The 19068-nt window shown below is 41.1% G+C and overlaps 1 protein-coding gene across 4 annotated transcripts in view; it reads left to right on the top strand.

Moving 5' to 3' along the window:
- LOC308613166 (T-cell surface glycoprotein CD1b-1-like) overlaps window positions 1–19068 on the top strand; it is an 82913-nt gene that overhangs the window by 44164 nt on the left and 19681 nt on the right. For 3 of the 4 annotated variants that reach the window (XM_081226208.1, XM_081226210.1, XM_081226209.1), the window contains exon 3: window positions 18196–18462. In XM_081226208.1, coding sequence (XP_081082334.1) covers window positions 18196–18462 — 267 coding nt within the window. Of the gene's footprint in view, window positions 1–17848; window positions 17936–18195; window positions 18463–19068 lie in introns of those variants that run through there. The other variant, XM_081226211.1, reaches the window with a different exon arrangement.

The raw sequence follows: 19068 nt of genomic DNA, 5'->3' as shown, positions 1-19068 counted from the left end.
TCAATACCAGCAATATTACTTGGATTACACACTTAAGGGACATTCTCTAGAAACTTAATCAGAAATAAAGTTGAAAATTTGATCCGTGCGTCTTATGCTCTATATCTTTATCTCATTTGGTTCTGAATTCAGGAGGTTCGAACTGAGCAAGACTCTGCAGGGCCTTTCTGGGGACAAACCCCCAGTGTTCTCTGCCTCTTGTTTGTAGAAAAACTTTAGCCTCCTAGGCCTTCCCCGAATTCCAAGGGGCAAACTTAATCAGAAAAGTAAGAAAATGCAGAAACAAAGGAAAATAGTCAAGCAAGACAAGATAATAATAGTTTAGCCATAAAACAAAGTCAAGGACCTTTAATTCCTCCTCAAGGGACACAGATAATATCCTGAGCCGTATTCTTGTGCTGTTTTGCAGATACTAAAACCTCTGTCAGGGGGAATAAGTTAACTGCATGCTGACCACCAGCACGTTAACCCCAGACTGGTTGGAACCAGAAGGTTGATGATTTTTAACTCCTGAAATACCACCCAGTTATTTCACCGCCAACCCATCAGAAGGATGTGCACAAGCTGATGATGCATCTGGAGACCCTCTCCCTCACCTTGTCTTTAAAAACCCTTCCCTGAATGCCGTCAGGGAATTCAGGTCTTTTGAGCATGACTTGCCCGTTCTCCTTGCTCAGCCCCATGTTGGGCACCTTACAATAAACACTGTACTTTTTCCTTCACCACAACCTGCTGCTGGTAGATTGGCTTTACTGCGAGTTGGGCAAGTGGACCCAAGTTCGATCTGGTAACAATATTAACCAGTATAGCTAGTTGTGTTGCAGTTATAAATAAACTTGAGAATCTTAGAGGCTAAATGCAACACAGTATATTTCTCATGTAGGCAAACTTCATGTAGGCCAGGCAGCCCTTCTCTACCTGTATGTGCCATCTGGAACATGTGACCTCCAGGGTGGCACTGCATGGCAAGATGATCAGTTGCAATAGTTTACATGGTCAGACCTGGAGGAGGCTTACGTCTCCAGCACAACACATTCCATTGTCCAGAACTCAGTCACATGGCCCTGACCCAATTACAAGGGAGAAAGACTATAGCATTTTAAAAATAGGCCCATGGGCAAAAAAATGTGATAAACATGTAGCATTATATCAGCCATAGCTTCCTAAATCACCAACTAAGAGTTTGCCATTGGCAAGAAGATTCAGTAAAGATGAGATCTGGTGCCTGTGAGTGATTTGTATGGGGCTTAAACTGTGTATGGTTCTTGGGCAAGTTTGTAGCTCATAGAAATAGTCAAATATCTGTGGCTATAACAGAAAGCTCATTGAGCGTAACTTTGAATTTCATTATTAATGTTGAAAAATTTGAAAGACTAATACGTTCACCAAATACATTTTTGACCCCTTTCACTTTCTCTTCTCCTTCTGGGACACCTACAATGCAAATGTTGGTACACTTGATGTCTCAGAGGTCACTTAAACTATTCTCATTTTTTATTTGTTTTTCTTTTTGCTATTCTGATTTGGTAATTTTATTATTCTATCTTCCAGATCACGTATGCATTCTCTCTCACCTAGTCTACTGTTAATCCCTAATCCCTTCTAGCATGTTTTTCATTTCAGTTATTGCATTTTTCAGCTCGGACAGGTTCTTTTTAATAATTTTTAGTCCTTGTTAAAATTCTCACTGTGTTCATCTATTCTTTCCCCAAGTTCAGTCAGCATTTTTATTACTAAGGCCTTGAAATTTCTATCTGGTAAATTATTTATCTCTGTTTCATTAGTTGTTTTTTCAGGTTTTTTACTTATTCTTTCATTTGAAACAAATTCCTCTGTCTTCTCATTTTGTTTAACTTTCTCTGTCCTTATGAAATTAAGTGAACCAGTTACCTATTCTGGTCTTGAAAGGGTGTCCTTATATGGGAACATCCTTGTGCAGTTTGCCTGTGCCCAGTGGCTTTGGTGGGAGAGCTTGATCTGAAGTGAGCATGGGTCACATCTCCCCTGAGGGTGTGCTGGCAGCTGTCACATTTTTGGGAGGTTGGGCTGGAGACAGAGGGGCTAGAGCCAAATCCAGGTGTGAGCTGTGGCTTTTCTTATGTTCAGTGACTGTTACCTCCCTGTGGGGAGTGGGGTCAGGTTCCAAGGTGCTGGAGCAGAAGTTTTGAGTTTAGGGTCCCAGCTGGTTCTCGTCCCTCTAAATGTGCACTTCTCCCCTCCCAGCAAGATTAACTTTGCCTCAAAGGGGAGCAGCGCTAGAGCAAATGTGCACACAGTGGGGGCTTGGGTGTGTGGTGGGATGGTCCTGGCACGCCAGTCAGAGCTCGAGACAGCTCTTGATCCACCACCTCTGTGAGTGCCAACAATGGCTGTCTGTGCAGATGCAGTGGCGGTCAGAGCCGGCTCTGTTCCCCTCATCTGCATACTCTCCCCAGCAAAGGCACTGACAGCCTTCATCTTAGTGGGGAGCTGTGCTGGAGCTAGAGGGGCTGGGGTGCACAATGCGGCAGTTGTGGGAAACTGGCCAGAGCCCTGGGTGTTTCAATCTGCTTCCGCCGCCTTGTTCCTGGGAGTAAGCAAGCATGCTTGAGTTCTTCATGAGCAGAGCCTAGGTTTCTCACAGCCCTCCTCTAAGTCCCAGTGGTTTTCACATCATTTAAGAGCACTGGTGTTCCTGGTGTCAGACCCCAGGTCTGGGGCACCCAGTATGTGGTTCCAACCTCTCCCTCCCAGGGAAGATCTCTGAGCCTGTGCAATCGCCCTCCTTTCCTGTGTGCCCTCATAGGGGCTTAGGTCCTGACCTGATCACTTCTCTTCCCTTTCTACCTGATTCCATGTAGATTTTGTTTTACAGCCTTGGCTGTAGAAGAGTCTTTCTGCCCATCTCCAATTTGTTTTCAGTGAGAACTGCTCCACATGTAGATGTATTTTCAATGTGTTCTTGGGGGGAGGTGAGCTCAGCGTTCTCCTACTCTGCCACCTTTATCTCCTCCCCTGTATGTACTCTTTGTATTTGCCCTTTCCCTGCTCCAGCATATGGTTATAAGTCACGCATGTTGTTTATCAGTGTATCAGCAGTCTATTCCTTTTTATTACTGAACAGAATTACATGTATGTATATGCTGTTTTTTTTTTTTTTTTTTTTTTTTTTTTTTTTTTGTGGTACGCAAGTCTGTCACTGTTGTGGCCTCTCCTGTTGTGGAGCACAGGCTCCGGACGCGCAGGCTCAGCAGCCATGGCTCACGGGCCCAGCCGCTCCGTGGCATGTGGGATCTTCCCAGACCGGGACACGAACCTGTGTCCCCTGCATCGGCAGGCGGACTCTCAACCACTGTGCCACCAGGGAAGCGCTGTATTTTGTTTTTTTATCCATCCACTCTTTGCTGGTCATATGGTTTGTTTCTTGTTTGAGGCTCTTCAAATCCAGCCATCATTGTTTTGTTTGTTTTACTTTTTGTGTTTGTTTGTTTGTTTATTTTGTTTAGTTACCTGCCTGGACTAAATCTGTAGATTCTGGCTGCCCTGCAGCCAGAATGCTGATGTCTCTGCTCATTTTTAAAAGATATCTTTTCTTTCCTTTCTTCCCTCTTTTCTCCTCCTCCTCTTCCTTCTCTCCCTCTGTCCTTCTATGTATCTTTCTGTCACCCTTTCTGTCTCCCCTTTCTTTCTCCTTCCTAGTCTTCTAGAAGTCATTTTTAAGTCAAAACAGCTTAGTGGTAGCCAAAGATTAATCAGAGGTAGTGCCTTTACATTTTAATGAGTAAGGCTTCCACATTTTACTGAGGGGACATGTGTGGACTGGAGCACACATTTACCATTCAAGCAGTTTACAAATTTACCCTGGCTTCTACTTTTTCTTTGCACGAGGTGTCATGTTTGGTGGGGGAGAAGTAGTTAACTGTGGTCCTTTTTGGTCTCTCCTTAGTTTGTGTGCAGCTTCCAAACCTCTGGGAATAAGTGGGAACTTATCAAAGTCCACTATGGCTGTCTCACTTCCCAGGTGTCTTTGTTAAATTTTGTTTGGTCTCTTCTTTGCCTCAACCATCATTTCAGGCAGCTGTAATGTTGACCTTTGATTTTTGCCACCAACTGCTACTGTTTTCTACATCCTCCCTGGGCATGGGTCTCTCTATGGAGTTCTAAATCAGGTGTACCCTTCTGGTGACAGCAAGACTACTGGCCCTCAGCCTACGGCATCACCAAGTCAAGGGAAGTATGGGAATAGCCCCATGTTAATTTGTCCTCATAGTACTTGCTGAAGTTCAAGTAGTTCTTCTTAAATAAGCACTTCTCAATCTGTTGTATGCCTTTGGTCATTTTTCCAGAATTCTGAAATGGATTATTTTGAAAATTTTGTCCAGTATTATCACTGATATTTGGAGAAAGGATTTGCTGTGCTCATTACTCTGGCATTCAGGATGTCCTGCTGCGTGTAGACATTTCACAACATTATAAGGCAAACAAACAAGAGTTTCAATTCCTAAAAACTAAAGCAAAATGCAACAAGGAACTTAACCACTTACAAAGTTTGTGACACACCAGAAGTCAGGGCCTATTTCAAGTGACTGTAAGGCATAGAAATTTGCTTGTCTCCAGGGGATATACTGTAGGGTAAGAAAACAAATCTTAAATTACCAAAAATTATATTGTTGCTGGTAGTGTTTTTATTGTTATTCTAAGACTATTATGTGTGTATAGTCCAGTGAGATACAATGTATAGTGGGATAGGTGGATAGTATAGAGTATACTGTACAGGAGGGTTAGGTGAATACATAATTTTGTTGATTCATTGGGAACCAGGATTTTCTGTGTGGGAGAAGAGAAGTTGATGTGAGACAGATGAATAAAACTCTGTAGTTTTAAACTAGAATTGAAAGTATAAATATAAAATCATGATATTTAGCCTTTAAAAAAAAGGTCCTGATCACTTAAAAAGCCCAGAAACCAAGACTTAGGACTCAGATTATGGCTTCCACATAATATTTTACCACTAAAAGGAAGCAAAGCGCCTTGGAAAAATGGCTAATTTCTAGTTCGGGGCAGGAAGTTTCTACAAGAGTCTGGAACAACTTTGCCATGCCAGAAGGTAAAGGAAAGCTCAACGATAAAGGCATGTTGAAAGAATTCATAAGCAACTGGCTTGAAAGGATCCCATGTCACAGATGGGACAATTTGAACCTCAAGAAAAACAATGGTTAGGATAGATTCAAGCATTTCTAATATGCTGAAATTCATTAGTATGCAATAATGCAAAAACTAACTCATTGGAAGCTGTATAAACAATTCATTCTCTCAAAAACTGGTAAATATATGGAAAGAATCAAGTACTTATTCTGTCTTTGGTTATCTCAGGGTAATGAGATAGTTATTTAGGAGGATGTATCTTTTTTAGAAATATTCTAACTTAGAAAGAAGATGCGATACCTTTACATATCCCCTAAAGAAGTACCAGATCTAGGCCAGTTGTTCTCAGGGTGTTTTCAGGGATACCTGCGGATTTCTGTAACCCTTTCTGAGGGTCCATGAGTTCAAAGTTATTCTTATAACAATATCAAGATGTTATATTTTAGTGTACATTGTTTTCCAGAGACTATATGACATGTAAAGTTGCATTGGATTGTATTTGGAAGCAGATATGAAAATACAGCTTTCTTCTACTAAGTCAAGTGCTAAGGAGAAATGCAAAAATATTTAAAACGTTCTCTATTATTAGTTTATTTTTAAGTAGTTAATAATACATATTTATTTTAAAATACTAGTTTTTACTTCTAATATAGTATGTGCCTATCTCTCTATCTATCTATTTATCTATCTAGAATTCCATCCCTCACATATTGCTTGTTGGAATGTACAACTCTACAGGTGCTATGGAAATCTGTTTGGATGTTACTCAAAGTTAAACACAGGTAGCCATTTGACTCAGCAATTCCACTTCTAGGTATAACACCCATGATGGTTGAATATAGATGTTCAAACAAATATTTGTACATGGACGTACATAGAAGCACTATTCACAATAGTGAATAGTAAATAGAAGAAAACACACAAATGTCCTTTCATTAATGAATGAATAAACAAAACGTGGCATATACTTACAATGGACTATTATTCAGCCAAAAAAGGAACGAAGGAGTAATACATAATGCAACCTTGATGTACCCCCAAAACCATTTGCTAAGTGAAAGAAACCAGACACTAAAGGACACACAATGCATGATTCCATTTATATGAAGTATTCTGAATAGGTAAATCCAGAAAGAAGATTATTGGCTAGTAGGGGTCTTAGGTGAAGGAGAAATGGAAGGTGATGATTACTTAATGGGTATGGGATATTTTTGGGGTGATAAAAATGTTGTGGAAGTTGTTAGAGCTGGTGGTTGCACAACATAGTAATGTACTAAATGCCGCTGAATTGTACACTTTAAAATGGTTAATTTTTTGTTATGTTTCACCTCAGTAAAAAAAATGAACAAGCAATTATGAGATACTCACACTATAATATGAAACTCCAGAGTCTGAGCTGTTCCATTATAAAAGAGTGGAAGAAAGGATGGAAAACCTTTAGAGAGAAAAAATTGCCTGCAAAGTAGTAACAAATAGACTGGCAGAAGTTTCCTCATCAATAGCAGATGCAAGCAAATGATAAAATAGAATGTGATACTAGAATTTGAAATCCAGATTTACCTGAATGTGTATCTGTTATTCAGCTATAAGGATCATAGGGACCTCACTCTATGCACTCTCAAAAGATAGAGAACAGCAAGAAGAAAAGTAAATGCACAGGGACAATGTCATATAAAAAAACAAACTGGAACCCCAAATCATCCAGTTTGGATTGAATGGTCAGTAAGGCAGAAATGCAGTGGGTTTGCCAATCAGTCTGTCTCAGAAGTTTAAATCTCTCCGTGTCCAAGTAACTGGGGAAGCAGGTAAATTTTCACTGAAAAGATGTCCCTTACAGATCAACTTTGAGGTTTTCCCCAACACTTAAGAATCTATGGATCCTGGGGCTTCCCTGGTGGCACAGTGATTGAGAGCCCGCCTGCCAATGCAGGAGACGTGGGTTCGAGCCCTGGTCCGGGAAGATCCCACATGCTGCGGAGCAGCTGGGCCCATGCACCACAGCTGCTGAGCCTGCACTCTGGAGCCTGCGAGCCACAACTACTGAGCCCACGTGCCACAACTACTGAAGCCCACATGCCTAGAGCCCATGCTCCGCAACAAGAGAAACCACCGCAATGAGAAACCCATGCACCACAATGAAGAGTAGCCCCTGCTTGCTGCAACTAGAGAAAGCCCGTGAGCAGCAATGAAGACCCAGTGCAGCCAAAAATAAGTAAATAAAATAAATAAATTTATTAAAAAAAAAAGTATCTATGGATCCTGGACAAGACTAAGCCAAGCAAGGTTTCCAAGCTAAAAGGAAGTCTGTGAACTCACTTCCAAGTTTGGGAAAAGGTAGGATGGGTGATGACAATTTGAATGGTGAAGAAGTAGTTCAGAGCTACTGCAGATGCAAACAGTAGGCACTCAATAAATACTTGTTAAAAAAATGAATGCTTGCATAAATAAATAAGTAGGTCAAAATATACGTGTCATTTTTGGGTCTATTGTTAACTATTAGCACTTGGTTAAAATCACAAACTAAAAACAAAAAAGTAATACCACAGGCTACACATTTGCTTCAGTTTTCTCTCTTTAGTTTAACATCTTGTCAAAAATCCAGAAATAGCAAAATTAAAACCACCAAATCAATAAGTAATATTTAGTAAGAGTTTATTGTACATATAAAAACAGTTCACAAACTGGGAGCTTTCAAATTCACAGCTCGGGAACATGAAGTTATAGAATGACTTATAGAGAAAAAAAATGAGGAAGTTATTAATTTTTACAATGATTAGTTATTACAGTGAAGGTTTCCAGATGGCAGGGGATTGGTTAAAAGTGATAATCTCAGGCCATTTTTAGGAAGATGACTTATGTTTCTTTTATGATTGTCAGAGCCATTTACAAAAAAATAACCTAGGTTGAGCTTCACTTAAATTCATAAAATAAGCTGGATTTAGTTTTTCTTACATGGCTTAACGTTTTTGTCTGTTCAGGAAATTCTTATATCCAGGCTCCATTTGTATATAATTTTAATAATCTTAGGTACTGTGACCACCACTCAGACTGTATAGGATTGCACACAGTAGCAGCTCTCAGGCAACCATTAGATACCAGCTCACTTGGGCCGCTGCCTTGTACTTCTGTGGAAGGTCCTATGTCGTCCTGCAGAAATCTTACTTCTGTGCCTGATGTGTGTCTTCCTTGCTTTTGGAGTAGACTTAGGATATTTGTTGTATTTATTTTTGTAGGGAACTTAGGGAAATCAGAGGTAAATTTTCACATTTTCAACCCTATCCTCTCACTCTACTTTTCACCAACAAAGGCAGGACCTTTTCTTCTGAGCCTCTTGATTGGAATAATCGGGATTTTGAAATATTTGTTTCCACCCAGGGTTTTTCTATTTTTTTTTTTACATCTTTATTGGAGTACAATTGCTTTACAATGGTGTGTTAGTTTCTGCTTTATAACAAAGTGAATCAGTTATACATATACATATGTTCCCATATATCTTCCCTCTTGGGTCTCCCTCCCACCCTCCCTATCCCACCCCTCTAGGTGGTCACAAAGCACCGAGCTGATCTCCCTGTGCTATGCGGCTGCTTCCCACTAGCTATCTATTTTACATTTGGTAGTGTATATATGTCCATGCCACTCTCTCACTTTGTCACAGCTTACACTTCCTCCTCCCCATATCCTCAAGTCCATTCTCTAGTAGGTCTGAGTCTTTATTCCTGTCTTGCCCCTAGGTTCTTCATGACATTTTTTTTCTTAAATTCCATATATATGTGTTAGCATATGGTATTTGTCTTTCTCTTTCTGACTTGCTTCACTCTGTATGACAGACTCTAGGTCCATCCACCTCATTACAAATAGCTCAGTTTCGTTTCTTTATATGGCTGAGTAATATTCCATTGTATATATGGGCCACATCTTCTTTATCCATTCACCCGATGATGGACACTTAGGTTGTTTCCATTTCCTGGTTATTGTAAATAGAGCTGCAATGATCATTGTGGTACATGACTTTTTGAATTATGGTTTTCTCAGGGTATATGCCCAGTAGTGGGATTGCTGGGTCATATGGTAGTTCTATTTGTAGTTTTTTAAGGAACCTCCATACTGTTCTCCATAGTGGCTGTACCAATTCACATTCCCACCAGCAATGCAAGAGTGTTCCCTTTTCTCCACACCCTCTCCAGCATTTATTGTTTCTAGATTTTTTGATGATGGCCATTCTGACTGGTGTGAGATGATATCTCATTGTAGTTTTGATTTGCTTTTCTCTAATGATTAATGATGTTGAGCATTCTTTCATGTGTTTGTTGGCAGTCTGTATATCTTCTTTGAAGAAATATCTATTTAGGTCTTCTGCCCATTTTTGGATTGGGTTGTTTGTTTATTTGTTATTCAGCTGCATGAGCTGCTTGTAAGTTTTGGAGATTAATCCTTTGTCAGTTGCTTCATTTGCAAATATTTTCTCCCGTTCTGAGGGTTGTCTCTTGGTCTTGTTTATGGTTTCCTTTGCTGTGCAAAAGCTTTGAAGTTTCATTAGGTCTGATTTGTTTATCTTTGTTTTTATTTCCATTTCTCTAGGAGGTGGGTCCAAAAGGATCTTGCTGTGATTTATGTCATAGAGTGTTCTGCCTATGTTTTCCTGTAAGAGTTTGATAGTGTCTGGCCTTACATTTAGGTCTTTAATCCATTTTGAGCTTATTTTTGTGTGTGGTGTTAGGGAGTGATCTAATCTCATACTTTTACATGTACCTATCCAGTTTTCCCAGCACCACTTATTGAAGAGGCTGTCCTTTCTCCACTGTACATTCCTGCCTCCATTATCAAAGATAAGGTGACCATATGTGCGTGGGTTTATCTCTGGGCTTTCTATCCTGTTCCATTGATCTATCTTTCTCTTTTTGGGCCAGTACCATACTGTCTTGATTACTGTAGCTTTGTAGTATAGTCTGAAGTCAGGGAGCCTGATTCCTCCAGCTCTGTTTTTCGTTCTCAAGATTGCTTTGGCTATTCGGGGTCTTTTGTGTTTCCATACAAATTGTGAAATTTTTTGTTCTAGTTCTGTGAAAAATGCCATTGGTAGTTTGATAGGGATTGCATTGAATCTGTAGATTGCTTTGGGTAGTAGAGTCATTTTCACAATGTTGATTCTTCCAATCCAAGAACATGGTATATCTCTCCATCTATTTGTATCATCTTTTATTTCTTTCATCAGTGTCTTATAATTTTTTGCATACAGATCTTTTCTCTCCTTAAGTAGGTTTATTCCTAGGTATTTTATTCTTTTTGTTGTAATGGTAAATGGGAGTGTTTTCTTGATTTCATTTTCAGATTTTTCATCATTAGTGTATAGGAATGCCAGAGATTTATGTGCATTAATTTTGTATCCTGCTACATTACCAAATTCATTGTTTAGCTCTAGTTGTTTTCTGGTAGCATCTTTAGGATTCTCTATGTATAGTATCATGCCATCTGCAGACAGTGACAGCTTTACTTCTTCTTTTCCAATTTGGATTCCTTTTATTTCCTTTTCTTCTCTGATTGCTGTGGCTAAAACTTCCAAAATTATGTTGAATAAGAATGGTGAGTGTGGGCAACCTTGTCTTGTTCCTGATCTTAGTGGAAATGATTTCAGTTTTTCACCATTGAGGACGATGTTGGCTGTGGGTTTGTCATATGTGGCCTTTATTATGTTGAGGAAAGTACCCTCTATGCCTACTTTCTGCAGAGTTTTTTTTATCATAAATGGGTGTTGAATTTTTTCGAAAGCTTTCTCTGCATCTATTGAGATGATAATATGGTTTTTCTCCCTCAGTTTGTTAATATGGTGTATCACGTTGATTGATTTGCATATATTGAAGAATCCTTGCATTCCTGGAATAAACCCCACTTGATCATGGTGTATGATCCTTTAATGTGCTGTTGGATTCTGTGTGCTAGTATTGTGTTGAGGATTTTTGCATCTACGTTCATCAGTGATATTGGCCTGTAGTTTTCTTTCTTTGTGACATCCTTGTCTCGTTTTGGTATCAGGGTGATGGTGGCCTCGTGGAATGAGTTTGGGAGTGTTCCTCCCTCTGCTATATTTTAGAAGAATTTTAGAAGGATAGGTGTTAGCTCTTCTCTAAATGTTTGATAGAATTCGCCTGTGAAGCCATCTGGTCCTGGGCTTTTGTTTGTTGGAATATTTTTAATCACAGTTTCAATTTCAGTGCTTGTGATTGGTCTGTTCATATTTTCTATTTCTTCCTGATTCAGTCTTGGCAGGTTGTGCAATTTCTAAGAATTTGTCCATTTTCCAGGCTGTCCCTTTTATTGGCATAGAGTTGCCTGTAGTAATGTCTCATGATCTTTTTTATTTCTGCAGTGTCATTTGTTACTTCTCCTTTTTCATTTCTAATTCTATTGATTTGAGGCTTCTCCCTTTTTTTCTTGATGAGTCTGGCTAATGGTTTATCAATTTTGTTTATCTTCTCAAAGGACCAGCTTTTAGCTTTTTTGATCTTTGCTATCATTTCCTTCATTTCTTTTTCATTTATTTCTGATCTGATTTTTATGATTTCTTTCCTTCTGCTAACTTTGGGTTTTTTGTTTTTTTGTTCTTCTTTCTCTAATTGCTTTAGGTGCAAGGTGAGGTTGTTTATTCGAGATGTTTCCTGTTTCTTAAGGTAGGATTGTATTGCTATAAACTTACCTCTTAGAACTGCTTTTGCTGCATCCCATAAGTTTAGGGTCGTCATGTCTCCATTGTCATTTGTTTTTAGGTATTTTTAAATTTCCTCTTTGATTTCTTCGGTGATCACTTTGTTATTACGTTGTGTATTGGTTAGCCTCCATGTGTTTGTATTTTTTACAGCTCTTTTCCTGTAATTGATATCTAGTCTCATAACATTGTGGTCGGAAAAGATACTTGATACAATTTCAATTTTCTTAAATTTACCAAGGCTTGATTTTTGTCCCAAGATATGATCTATCCTGGAGAATGTTCCATGAGTACTTGAGAAAAATGTGTATTCTGTTCTTTTTGGATGGAATGTCCTATAAATATCAATTAAGTCCATCTTGTTTAATGTATCATATAAAGCTTGTGTTTCCTTATTCATCTTCATTTTGGATGATCTGTCCATTTGTGAAAGTGGGGTGTTAAAATCCCCTACTATGAATGTGTTACTGTTGATTTTCCCTTTTATGGCTGTTAGTATTTGCCTTATGTATTGAGGTGCTCCTATGTTGGGTGCATAAATATTTACAGTTGTTATACCTTCTTCTTGGATCAATCCCTTGATCATTATGTAGTGTTCTTCTTTGTCTCTTCTGATAGTCTGCATTTTAAAGTGTATTTTGTCTGATATGAGAATTGCTACTCCAGCTTTCTTTTGATTTCCATTTGCATGGAATATCTTTTTCCATCCCCTTACTTTCAGTCTGTATGTGTCTCTAGGTCTGACGTGTGTCTCTTGTAGACAGCATATATATGGGTCTTGTTTTTGTATCCATTCAGCCAATCTGTGTCTTTTGGTGGGAGCATTTAGTCCATTTACATTTAAGGTAATTATCGATATGTATGTTCCTATTCCCATTTTCTTAATTGTTTTGGGTTCATTATTGTAGGTCTTTTCCTTCTCTTGTGTTTCTTGACTAGAGAAATTCCTTTAGCATTTGTTGTAAAGCTGGTTTGGTGGTGCTGAACTCTCTCAGCTTTTGCTTGTCTGTAAAGATTTTAATTTCTCCATCAAATCTGAATGAGATCCTTGCTGGGTAGAGTTATCTTGCTTGTAGGTTTTTCTCCTTCATCACTTTAAATATGTCCTGCCAGTCCCTTCTGGCTTGCAGAGTTTCTGCTGAAAGATCAGCTGTTAACCTTATGGGGATTCCCTTGTGTGTTATTTGTTGTTTTTCGCTTGCTGCTTTTAATATGTTTTCTTTGTATTTAATTTTTGACAGTTGATTAATATGTGTGTTGTCGTGTTTCTCCTTGGATTTATCCTGTATGGAATTCTCTGTGCTTCCTGTACTTGATTAACTATTTCCTTTCCCATATTAGGGAAGTTTTCAACTGTAATCTCTTCAAATATTTTCTCAGTCCCTTTCTTTTTCTCTTCTTCTTCTGGAACCCCTATAGTTCGAATATTGGTGTGTTTAATGTTGTCCCAGAGGTCTCTGAGACTGTCTTCAGTTCTTTTCATTTTTATTTCTTTCTTCTGCTCTGCAGTATTTATTTCCACTATTTTATCTTCCAGGTCATTTATCTGTTCTTGTGCCTCAGTTATTCTGCTATTGATCCCTTCTAGAGTATTTTTAATTTCATTTATTGTGTTGTTTATCATTGATTGTTTCATCTTTAGTTCTTCTACATCCTTGTTAAACTTTTCTTGCATTTTCTCTATTCTATTTCCAAGGTTTTGGGTCATCTTTACTATCATTATTCTGAATTCTTTTTCAGGTAGACTGCTTATTTCCTCTTCATTTGTTAGGTCTGGTGGGTTTTTATCTTGCTCCTTCATCTGCTGTGTGTTTTTCTGTCTTCTCATTTTGCTTATCTTACTGTGTTTGGGGTCTCCTTTTGTCAGGCTGCAGTTTCGTAGTTCCCACTGTTTTTGGTGTCTGTCCCCAGTGGATAAAGTTGGTTCAGTGGGTTGTGTAGGCTTCCTGGTGGAGGGGACTAGTGCCTGTGTTCTGGTGGATGAGGCTGGATCTTGTCTTTCTGGTGGGCAGGTCCACGTCTGGTGGTGTGTTTTGTGGTGTCTGTGGACTTATTATGATTTTAGGCAGTCTCTCTGCTAATGGGTGGGGCTGTGTTCCTGTCTTGCTAGTTGTTTGGCATAGGGTGTCCAGCACTGTAGCTTGCTGGTCGTTGAGTGAAGCTGGGTCTTGGCGTTGAGATGGAGATCTCTGGGAGATTTTCGCCATTTGATATTACGTGGAGCTGGGAGGTCTCTTGTGGACCAGCGTCGTGATGTTGGCTCTCCCACCTCAGAGGCACAGCACTGACTCCTGGCTGCAGCACCAAGAGCCTTTCATCCATATGGCTAAGAATAAAAGGGAGAGAAAGTAGAAAGAAAGAAAGAATGGAAGAGGATAAAATAAAATAAATTTATTAACATAAAAAATAATTATTAAGAAAAAAATGTTTTTAAAAAGTAAAAACAGCAACAACAACAACAAATAAAATGGATGGATAGAACCCTAGGACAAATGGTGAAAGCAAAGCTATACAGACAAAATCTCACACAGAAGCATACACATACAGACTCACATAAAGAGGAAAAGGGGAAAAAATAATAAATCTTGCTCCCAAAGTCCACCTCTTCAATTTGGGGTGATTCGTTGTCTATTCAGGTATTCCACAGATGCAGGGTACATCAAGTTGATTTTGGAGATAATCCGCTGCTTCTGAGGCTGCTGGGAGGGATTTCCCTTTGTCTTCTTTGTTCACAGAGCTCCCGGGGCTCAGCTTTGGATTTGGCCCCGCCTGTGCATGTAGGTCGCCTGAGGGCGTCTGTTCTTTGCTCAGACAGGACGGGGTTAAAGGAGCAGCTTATTCGGGGGCTGTGGCTCACTCAGGCTGGGGGAAAGAGGGGCATGGAATGCGGGGCGAGCCTGCGGCGGCAGAGGCCAGTGTGACGTTGCACCAGCCTGAGGCGCGCCGTGTGTTCTCCCGGGGAAGTTGTCCCTGGATCCTGGGACCCTGGCAGTGGCGGGCTGCACAGCCTCCCCGGAAGGGAGGTGAGAAGAGTGACCTGTGCTCGCACACAGGCTTCTTGGTGGTGGCAGCAGCAGTCTCAGCATCTCATGCCCGTGTCTGGGGTCCGCGCTATTAGCCGCGGCTTGTGCCCGTCTCTGGAGGTCCTTTAAGCAGCGCTCTTAATCCCCTCTCCTCGCACACCAGGAAACAAAAAGTCTCTTGCCCCTTTGGCAGGTCCAGAATTTTCCCCGAACTCCCTCCTGGCCAGCCGTGGTGCACTAACCCCCTTCAGGCTGTGTTCACGCCGCCAACCCCAGTCCTCTCCCTGTGCGCTCCAACCGAAGCCCGAGCCTCAGCTCCCTGCCCTGCCCGCCCCGGCGGGTGAGCAGACAAGCCTCTTGGGCTGGTGAGTGCTGGTCGGCACCGCTCCTCTGTGCGGGAATCTCTCCGCTTTGCCCTCCACACCCTGGTGGCTGCGCTCTCCTCAGGGGCTCCGAAGCTCACCCGCTCCACCACCCGCAGTCTCCGCCCGCGAAGGGGCTTCTAGTGTGTGGAAACCTTTCCTCCTTCACAGCTCCCTCCCGCTGGTGCAGGTCCCATCCCTATTCTTTTGTGTCTGTTTATTCTTTTTTCTTTTGACCTACCCAGGTACGTGGGGAGTTTCTTGCCTTTTGGGGGGTCTGAGGTCTTCTGTCAGCGTACAGTAGGTGTTCTGTAGGAGTTGTTCCACGTGTAGACGTATTTCTGATGTATCTGTGGGGAGGAAGGTGATCTCCACGTCTTCCTCTTCCGCCATCTTCCCCATCAGTTTTTAGCAGTTCTTGGACTCTCTGAGCAGGCATGGAGCACTACAAACATATTTCTCATAGGGATCAGTGGCACTTCATGAGAAACACCCAAACTCCTTCACTGAGACCAACTGGCTGTCCACCAACTGCGGGATGCGTTCAAGCTCGTGCCACCGCGGGCTAACTTGGAGCGGCGGAGTCTCTGCGCCGCGCCGGCACTCCAACTCTACCACCCAGGCTTTTGTTTTGGCGGCATGGGCCATTGAGAGAGGAGTCTTTATAGTTTTAGTGCAGAGTGGCTTGTGTAAAAATTAAGTTCTGAGTGCCCCTCTTCCTGGCTATCATCTTTATGTCCCAGTGAGTGTTTCAGTACCTTTAGTCAAGTTTCAGCCAAGCAGGGGATAATAATGGTGATGGCAACAATGGTATGAAGAGCACAAGTGTACTTTTCCATTGTCGGACTCCGTGAAATGGGGGCTGGAGTTCTCAGAATCTCCCTTTCTCTGGTACTTTTCAATTCTCAGATCATGTCTCTCTGTGAATGTACACCAAGGTATTGTGGGCACTCACACTGATCCATTTGGTATTCTTTCCAAGGCTACCTGCACAACCCCTCTTTTGCTGCCACACACTGTCAGTGCTGTATTTGCTGTGTGAGAGAATTAAGCTACTCATTATGGCTGCATATCACCAAGTTGTTAAAATTTGTTCTTGCCAGTGACTGTACAGTACATTGTATAAACTGAATCTTGGCTGTCCTATCCCAAACTCAAAACTTACAAAGAAAAGAAAAATGATACAATGTCATGATGTACAGGCAGTTAATATTATGTCTCTGCTGTTGTCTGTGGCTGTTACACAAAAAATGGATTAGATTATATTATATACTGGATTCTGGGAATATTGTTCAAACTTAAATATTTTGGAATTTGGAGAGTTATTCTGGAGCTTACAATTATTCAGTGATAATCTTAAATGAAGTCTATTCTGATTTGTTTCCAGGAATAAAGAATGTTACATTACACATTTTGCATTTTCTTATCTATGTAAATAGGATCAATTAGTGAAAACCTCTTACCCTTAAGATGTTTTACTATCACATTTCTGCTAGATGATACATATCTTCAAATTTGGAATTTTTTTCCTGAGTGGAGAAATCCAAGAATTTTCCTTAATGCTAACATACTGCTTAGAGTCCAATTGTTTCACTCAGTGAATGCTAAATATATTGCTAAAACATGCAAAGGGCATCCAAAGAGAAGATAAGAGATAACATCTTAGGACAAACATCTCTGAACTTTTGGTGAAAAAATGCCAGGCTACTTGCTCACCTAGCAGTGCTTTATTTGGTGATAGGAAAGACCAAAATGTAGATCGAGATTATAAAATAATACAAAAGAAGAAGGAGGTCCTACCACCTACAACAAAAATTATCTTTGACTTGGGCTGGAGCCACACATAACTTCTGAAGTTTTACTTGTCTCATGAAGATTTGTTACTGAAAGCCCCAAAGGTCGAGAACTACTGAAAAGAAGTTCATATACCAGTAGCAAATGTAATTTTCAACTTCAAAAATTGCTATGGTGTAAGAGAATTTTGCTCAGAATATAAACTGCAGTATTTATCATATTTAATTCTGGCATTTGGGTCCCAGAATCAAATAAACTAAAGCAGTGATTTAAATGCTTTGCCTGCATGTAAATGATTGTCAACACACACCCACACTCAGAAACCGTATGTGGGTTAGAGAGATCAGGTAAGAGGGATGAGATAAGAAAGAGGGGCCATTGAGAACTTTGGGAAGAGGTAATGACAAAGTGCCAGAGGAAAGGGGCAGTGAGGAGGGAGGTCCAGTTGGGTGTATAAACCAAAGGAATTCTTCTAGATTAAAAGAGACTGGAAGCAGAGCAATTGTTTAATATTACCCTCTTATTTAACAGATGTGGAAATAAAGGATTGGGGAGGTGAAATAACCTTTTAACACCACACGGGAGCTTTTCTGAAGTAATAAATATGAAGGAAGCTAAGGTCAAGGAGAACAGCTGGACGCCAGAGACATTAAAAAAAATCTACAAGTCAAGGGCTGGAGCGGAAATGATAGTCAGAGTGGGAGCACAGAGCTGTAGAAGACACAGTATTTCTGTGACGTGCAGTGTGGGTGAGGAAGAGATTTGTCAGTTGGAAGAGAGAGGAAGCACAATAGAGTACTGAGAAAAAGGTTTGCTGAAATTAGAGATCAAACACCAGCTCTGAAGGTCAGAAGTTCTACTTCCCAATGAAATGCTGCTTCTGCCACTTCTATTGCTAGCAGTTATCGTCCCAGGTGGTGACAATGAGAACGGTAAGAGTAACTCTGGAAGCTCCCAGAACAGGTGCAGGGGGTCTGGATGAAAGCATGCTGCACCTATCACTAAGGGTCAGGGCCCTCCTGTCTCCAGCACCCCCCCCCCCCCCCAATTCTGGAGGTTGGGGATGGAGCTAGAAGCCTTGGGGCAGGCAAATGTCTTAGGCTCTGTGTTGTTGTTCAGACTCTGGGTTCTTTATCATTTCATCCTGATTCTCTCTTTCTCCTCACTCTTCTTATCCTTCCACCACCCACAGCCTTCCAGGGGCCAACCTCTTACCATGTTGTCCAGATTTTGACCTTTGCCAAGAGCACCTGGGCACAAAATCAAGCCTCAGGCTGGTTGGATGATTTTCAGATTCATCGCTGGGACAGTGACTCGGGCACTGCCATTTTCCTGAAGCCCTGGTCCAAGGGCAACTTCAGTGATGAGGATATGATTGAGCTGGAGGACCTCTTCCGAGCCTACTTCATTGGATTCACCACGAAAGTGCAGGACTATGTCAGTAAATTCCAGGTTGAATGTGAGTACGGTCCTCTGCTCCGGGGATATTCTCAATGGTTTTTCTCTCTCCTGGTTAAGGCTATTACTCTCTTGGATCTTGGTCCCGCCCTCCCACTTTACCCAACTGCATGCACACACTTCTCCAGAGTAGTCTCCAACTCTGACTCCACACCTCCACCAAGTATCCCAGATTCTTCCTGTTTCTTGCACTCCTGTGTGATAAATGAAGGTCCCCCTTTGTAACCGTCTCCTGGTTTGTGCATAACTGGCTTCTCTCTAGCCCCAAGGACAAGGCCCTCACTTCTCCATTCTGTGCCTGAGTGAACTGAAATGTGACTTCCTCCTCCAATCCGTCTCCTCAAGCATCTCCTGCCTGATCCCTTCTTTCAGTGTAACTCTCCCCTTCACCCTGGAATGCTGTACTCCTGATTCCATCACATGCTGCTCCCCTTCTCCCCTCATGCCCACCCTACAGCCTTACAGCAGGTCATCCCCACCATTTACGACATGCATACCTCTCCCCAATCCTCTTCTTTCTGAAAAGGCTCTGAATACTGCAATTGGTTTTTGAGTCATCTCATATCTCAGACCTTTCTCCCACCCCCCAAATCCAAAGCCCCATGTC

The sequence above is a fragment of the Mesoplodon bidens genome (genome assembly GCF_964165515.1).
Source record: "Mesoplodon bidens genome assembly, chromosome: 2".
NCBI classification, from domain to species: Eukaryota; Metazoa; Chordata; class Mammalia; order Artiodactyla; family Ziphiidae; genus Mesoplodon; species Mesoplodon bidens.
Note: the sequence above shows the minus strand (reverse complement) of the source record. Positions and strands in the feature narration are given on the sequence as shown.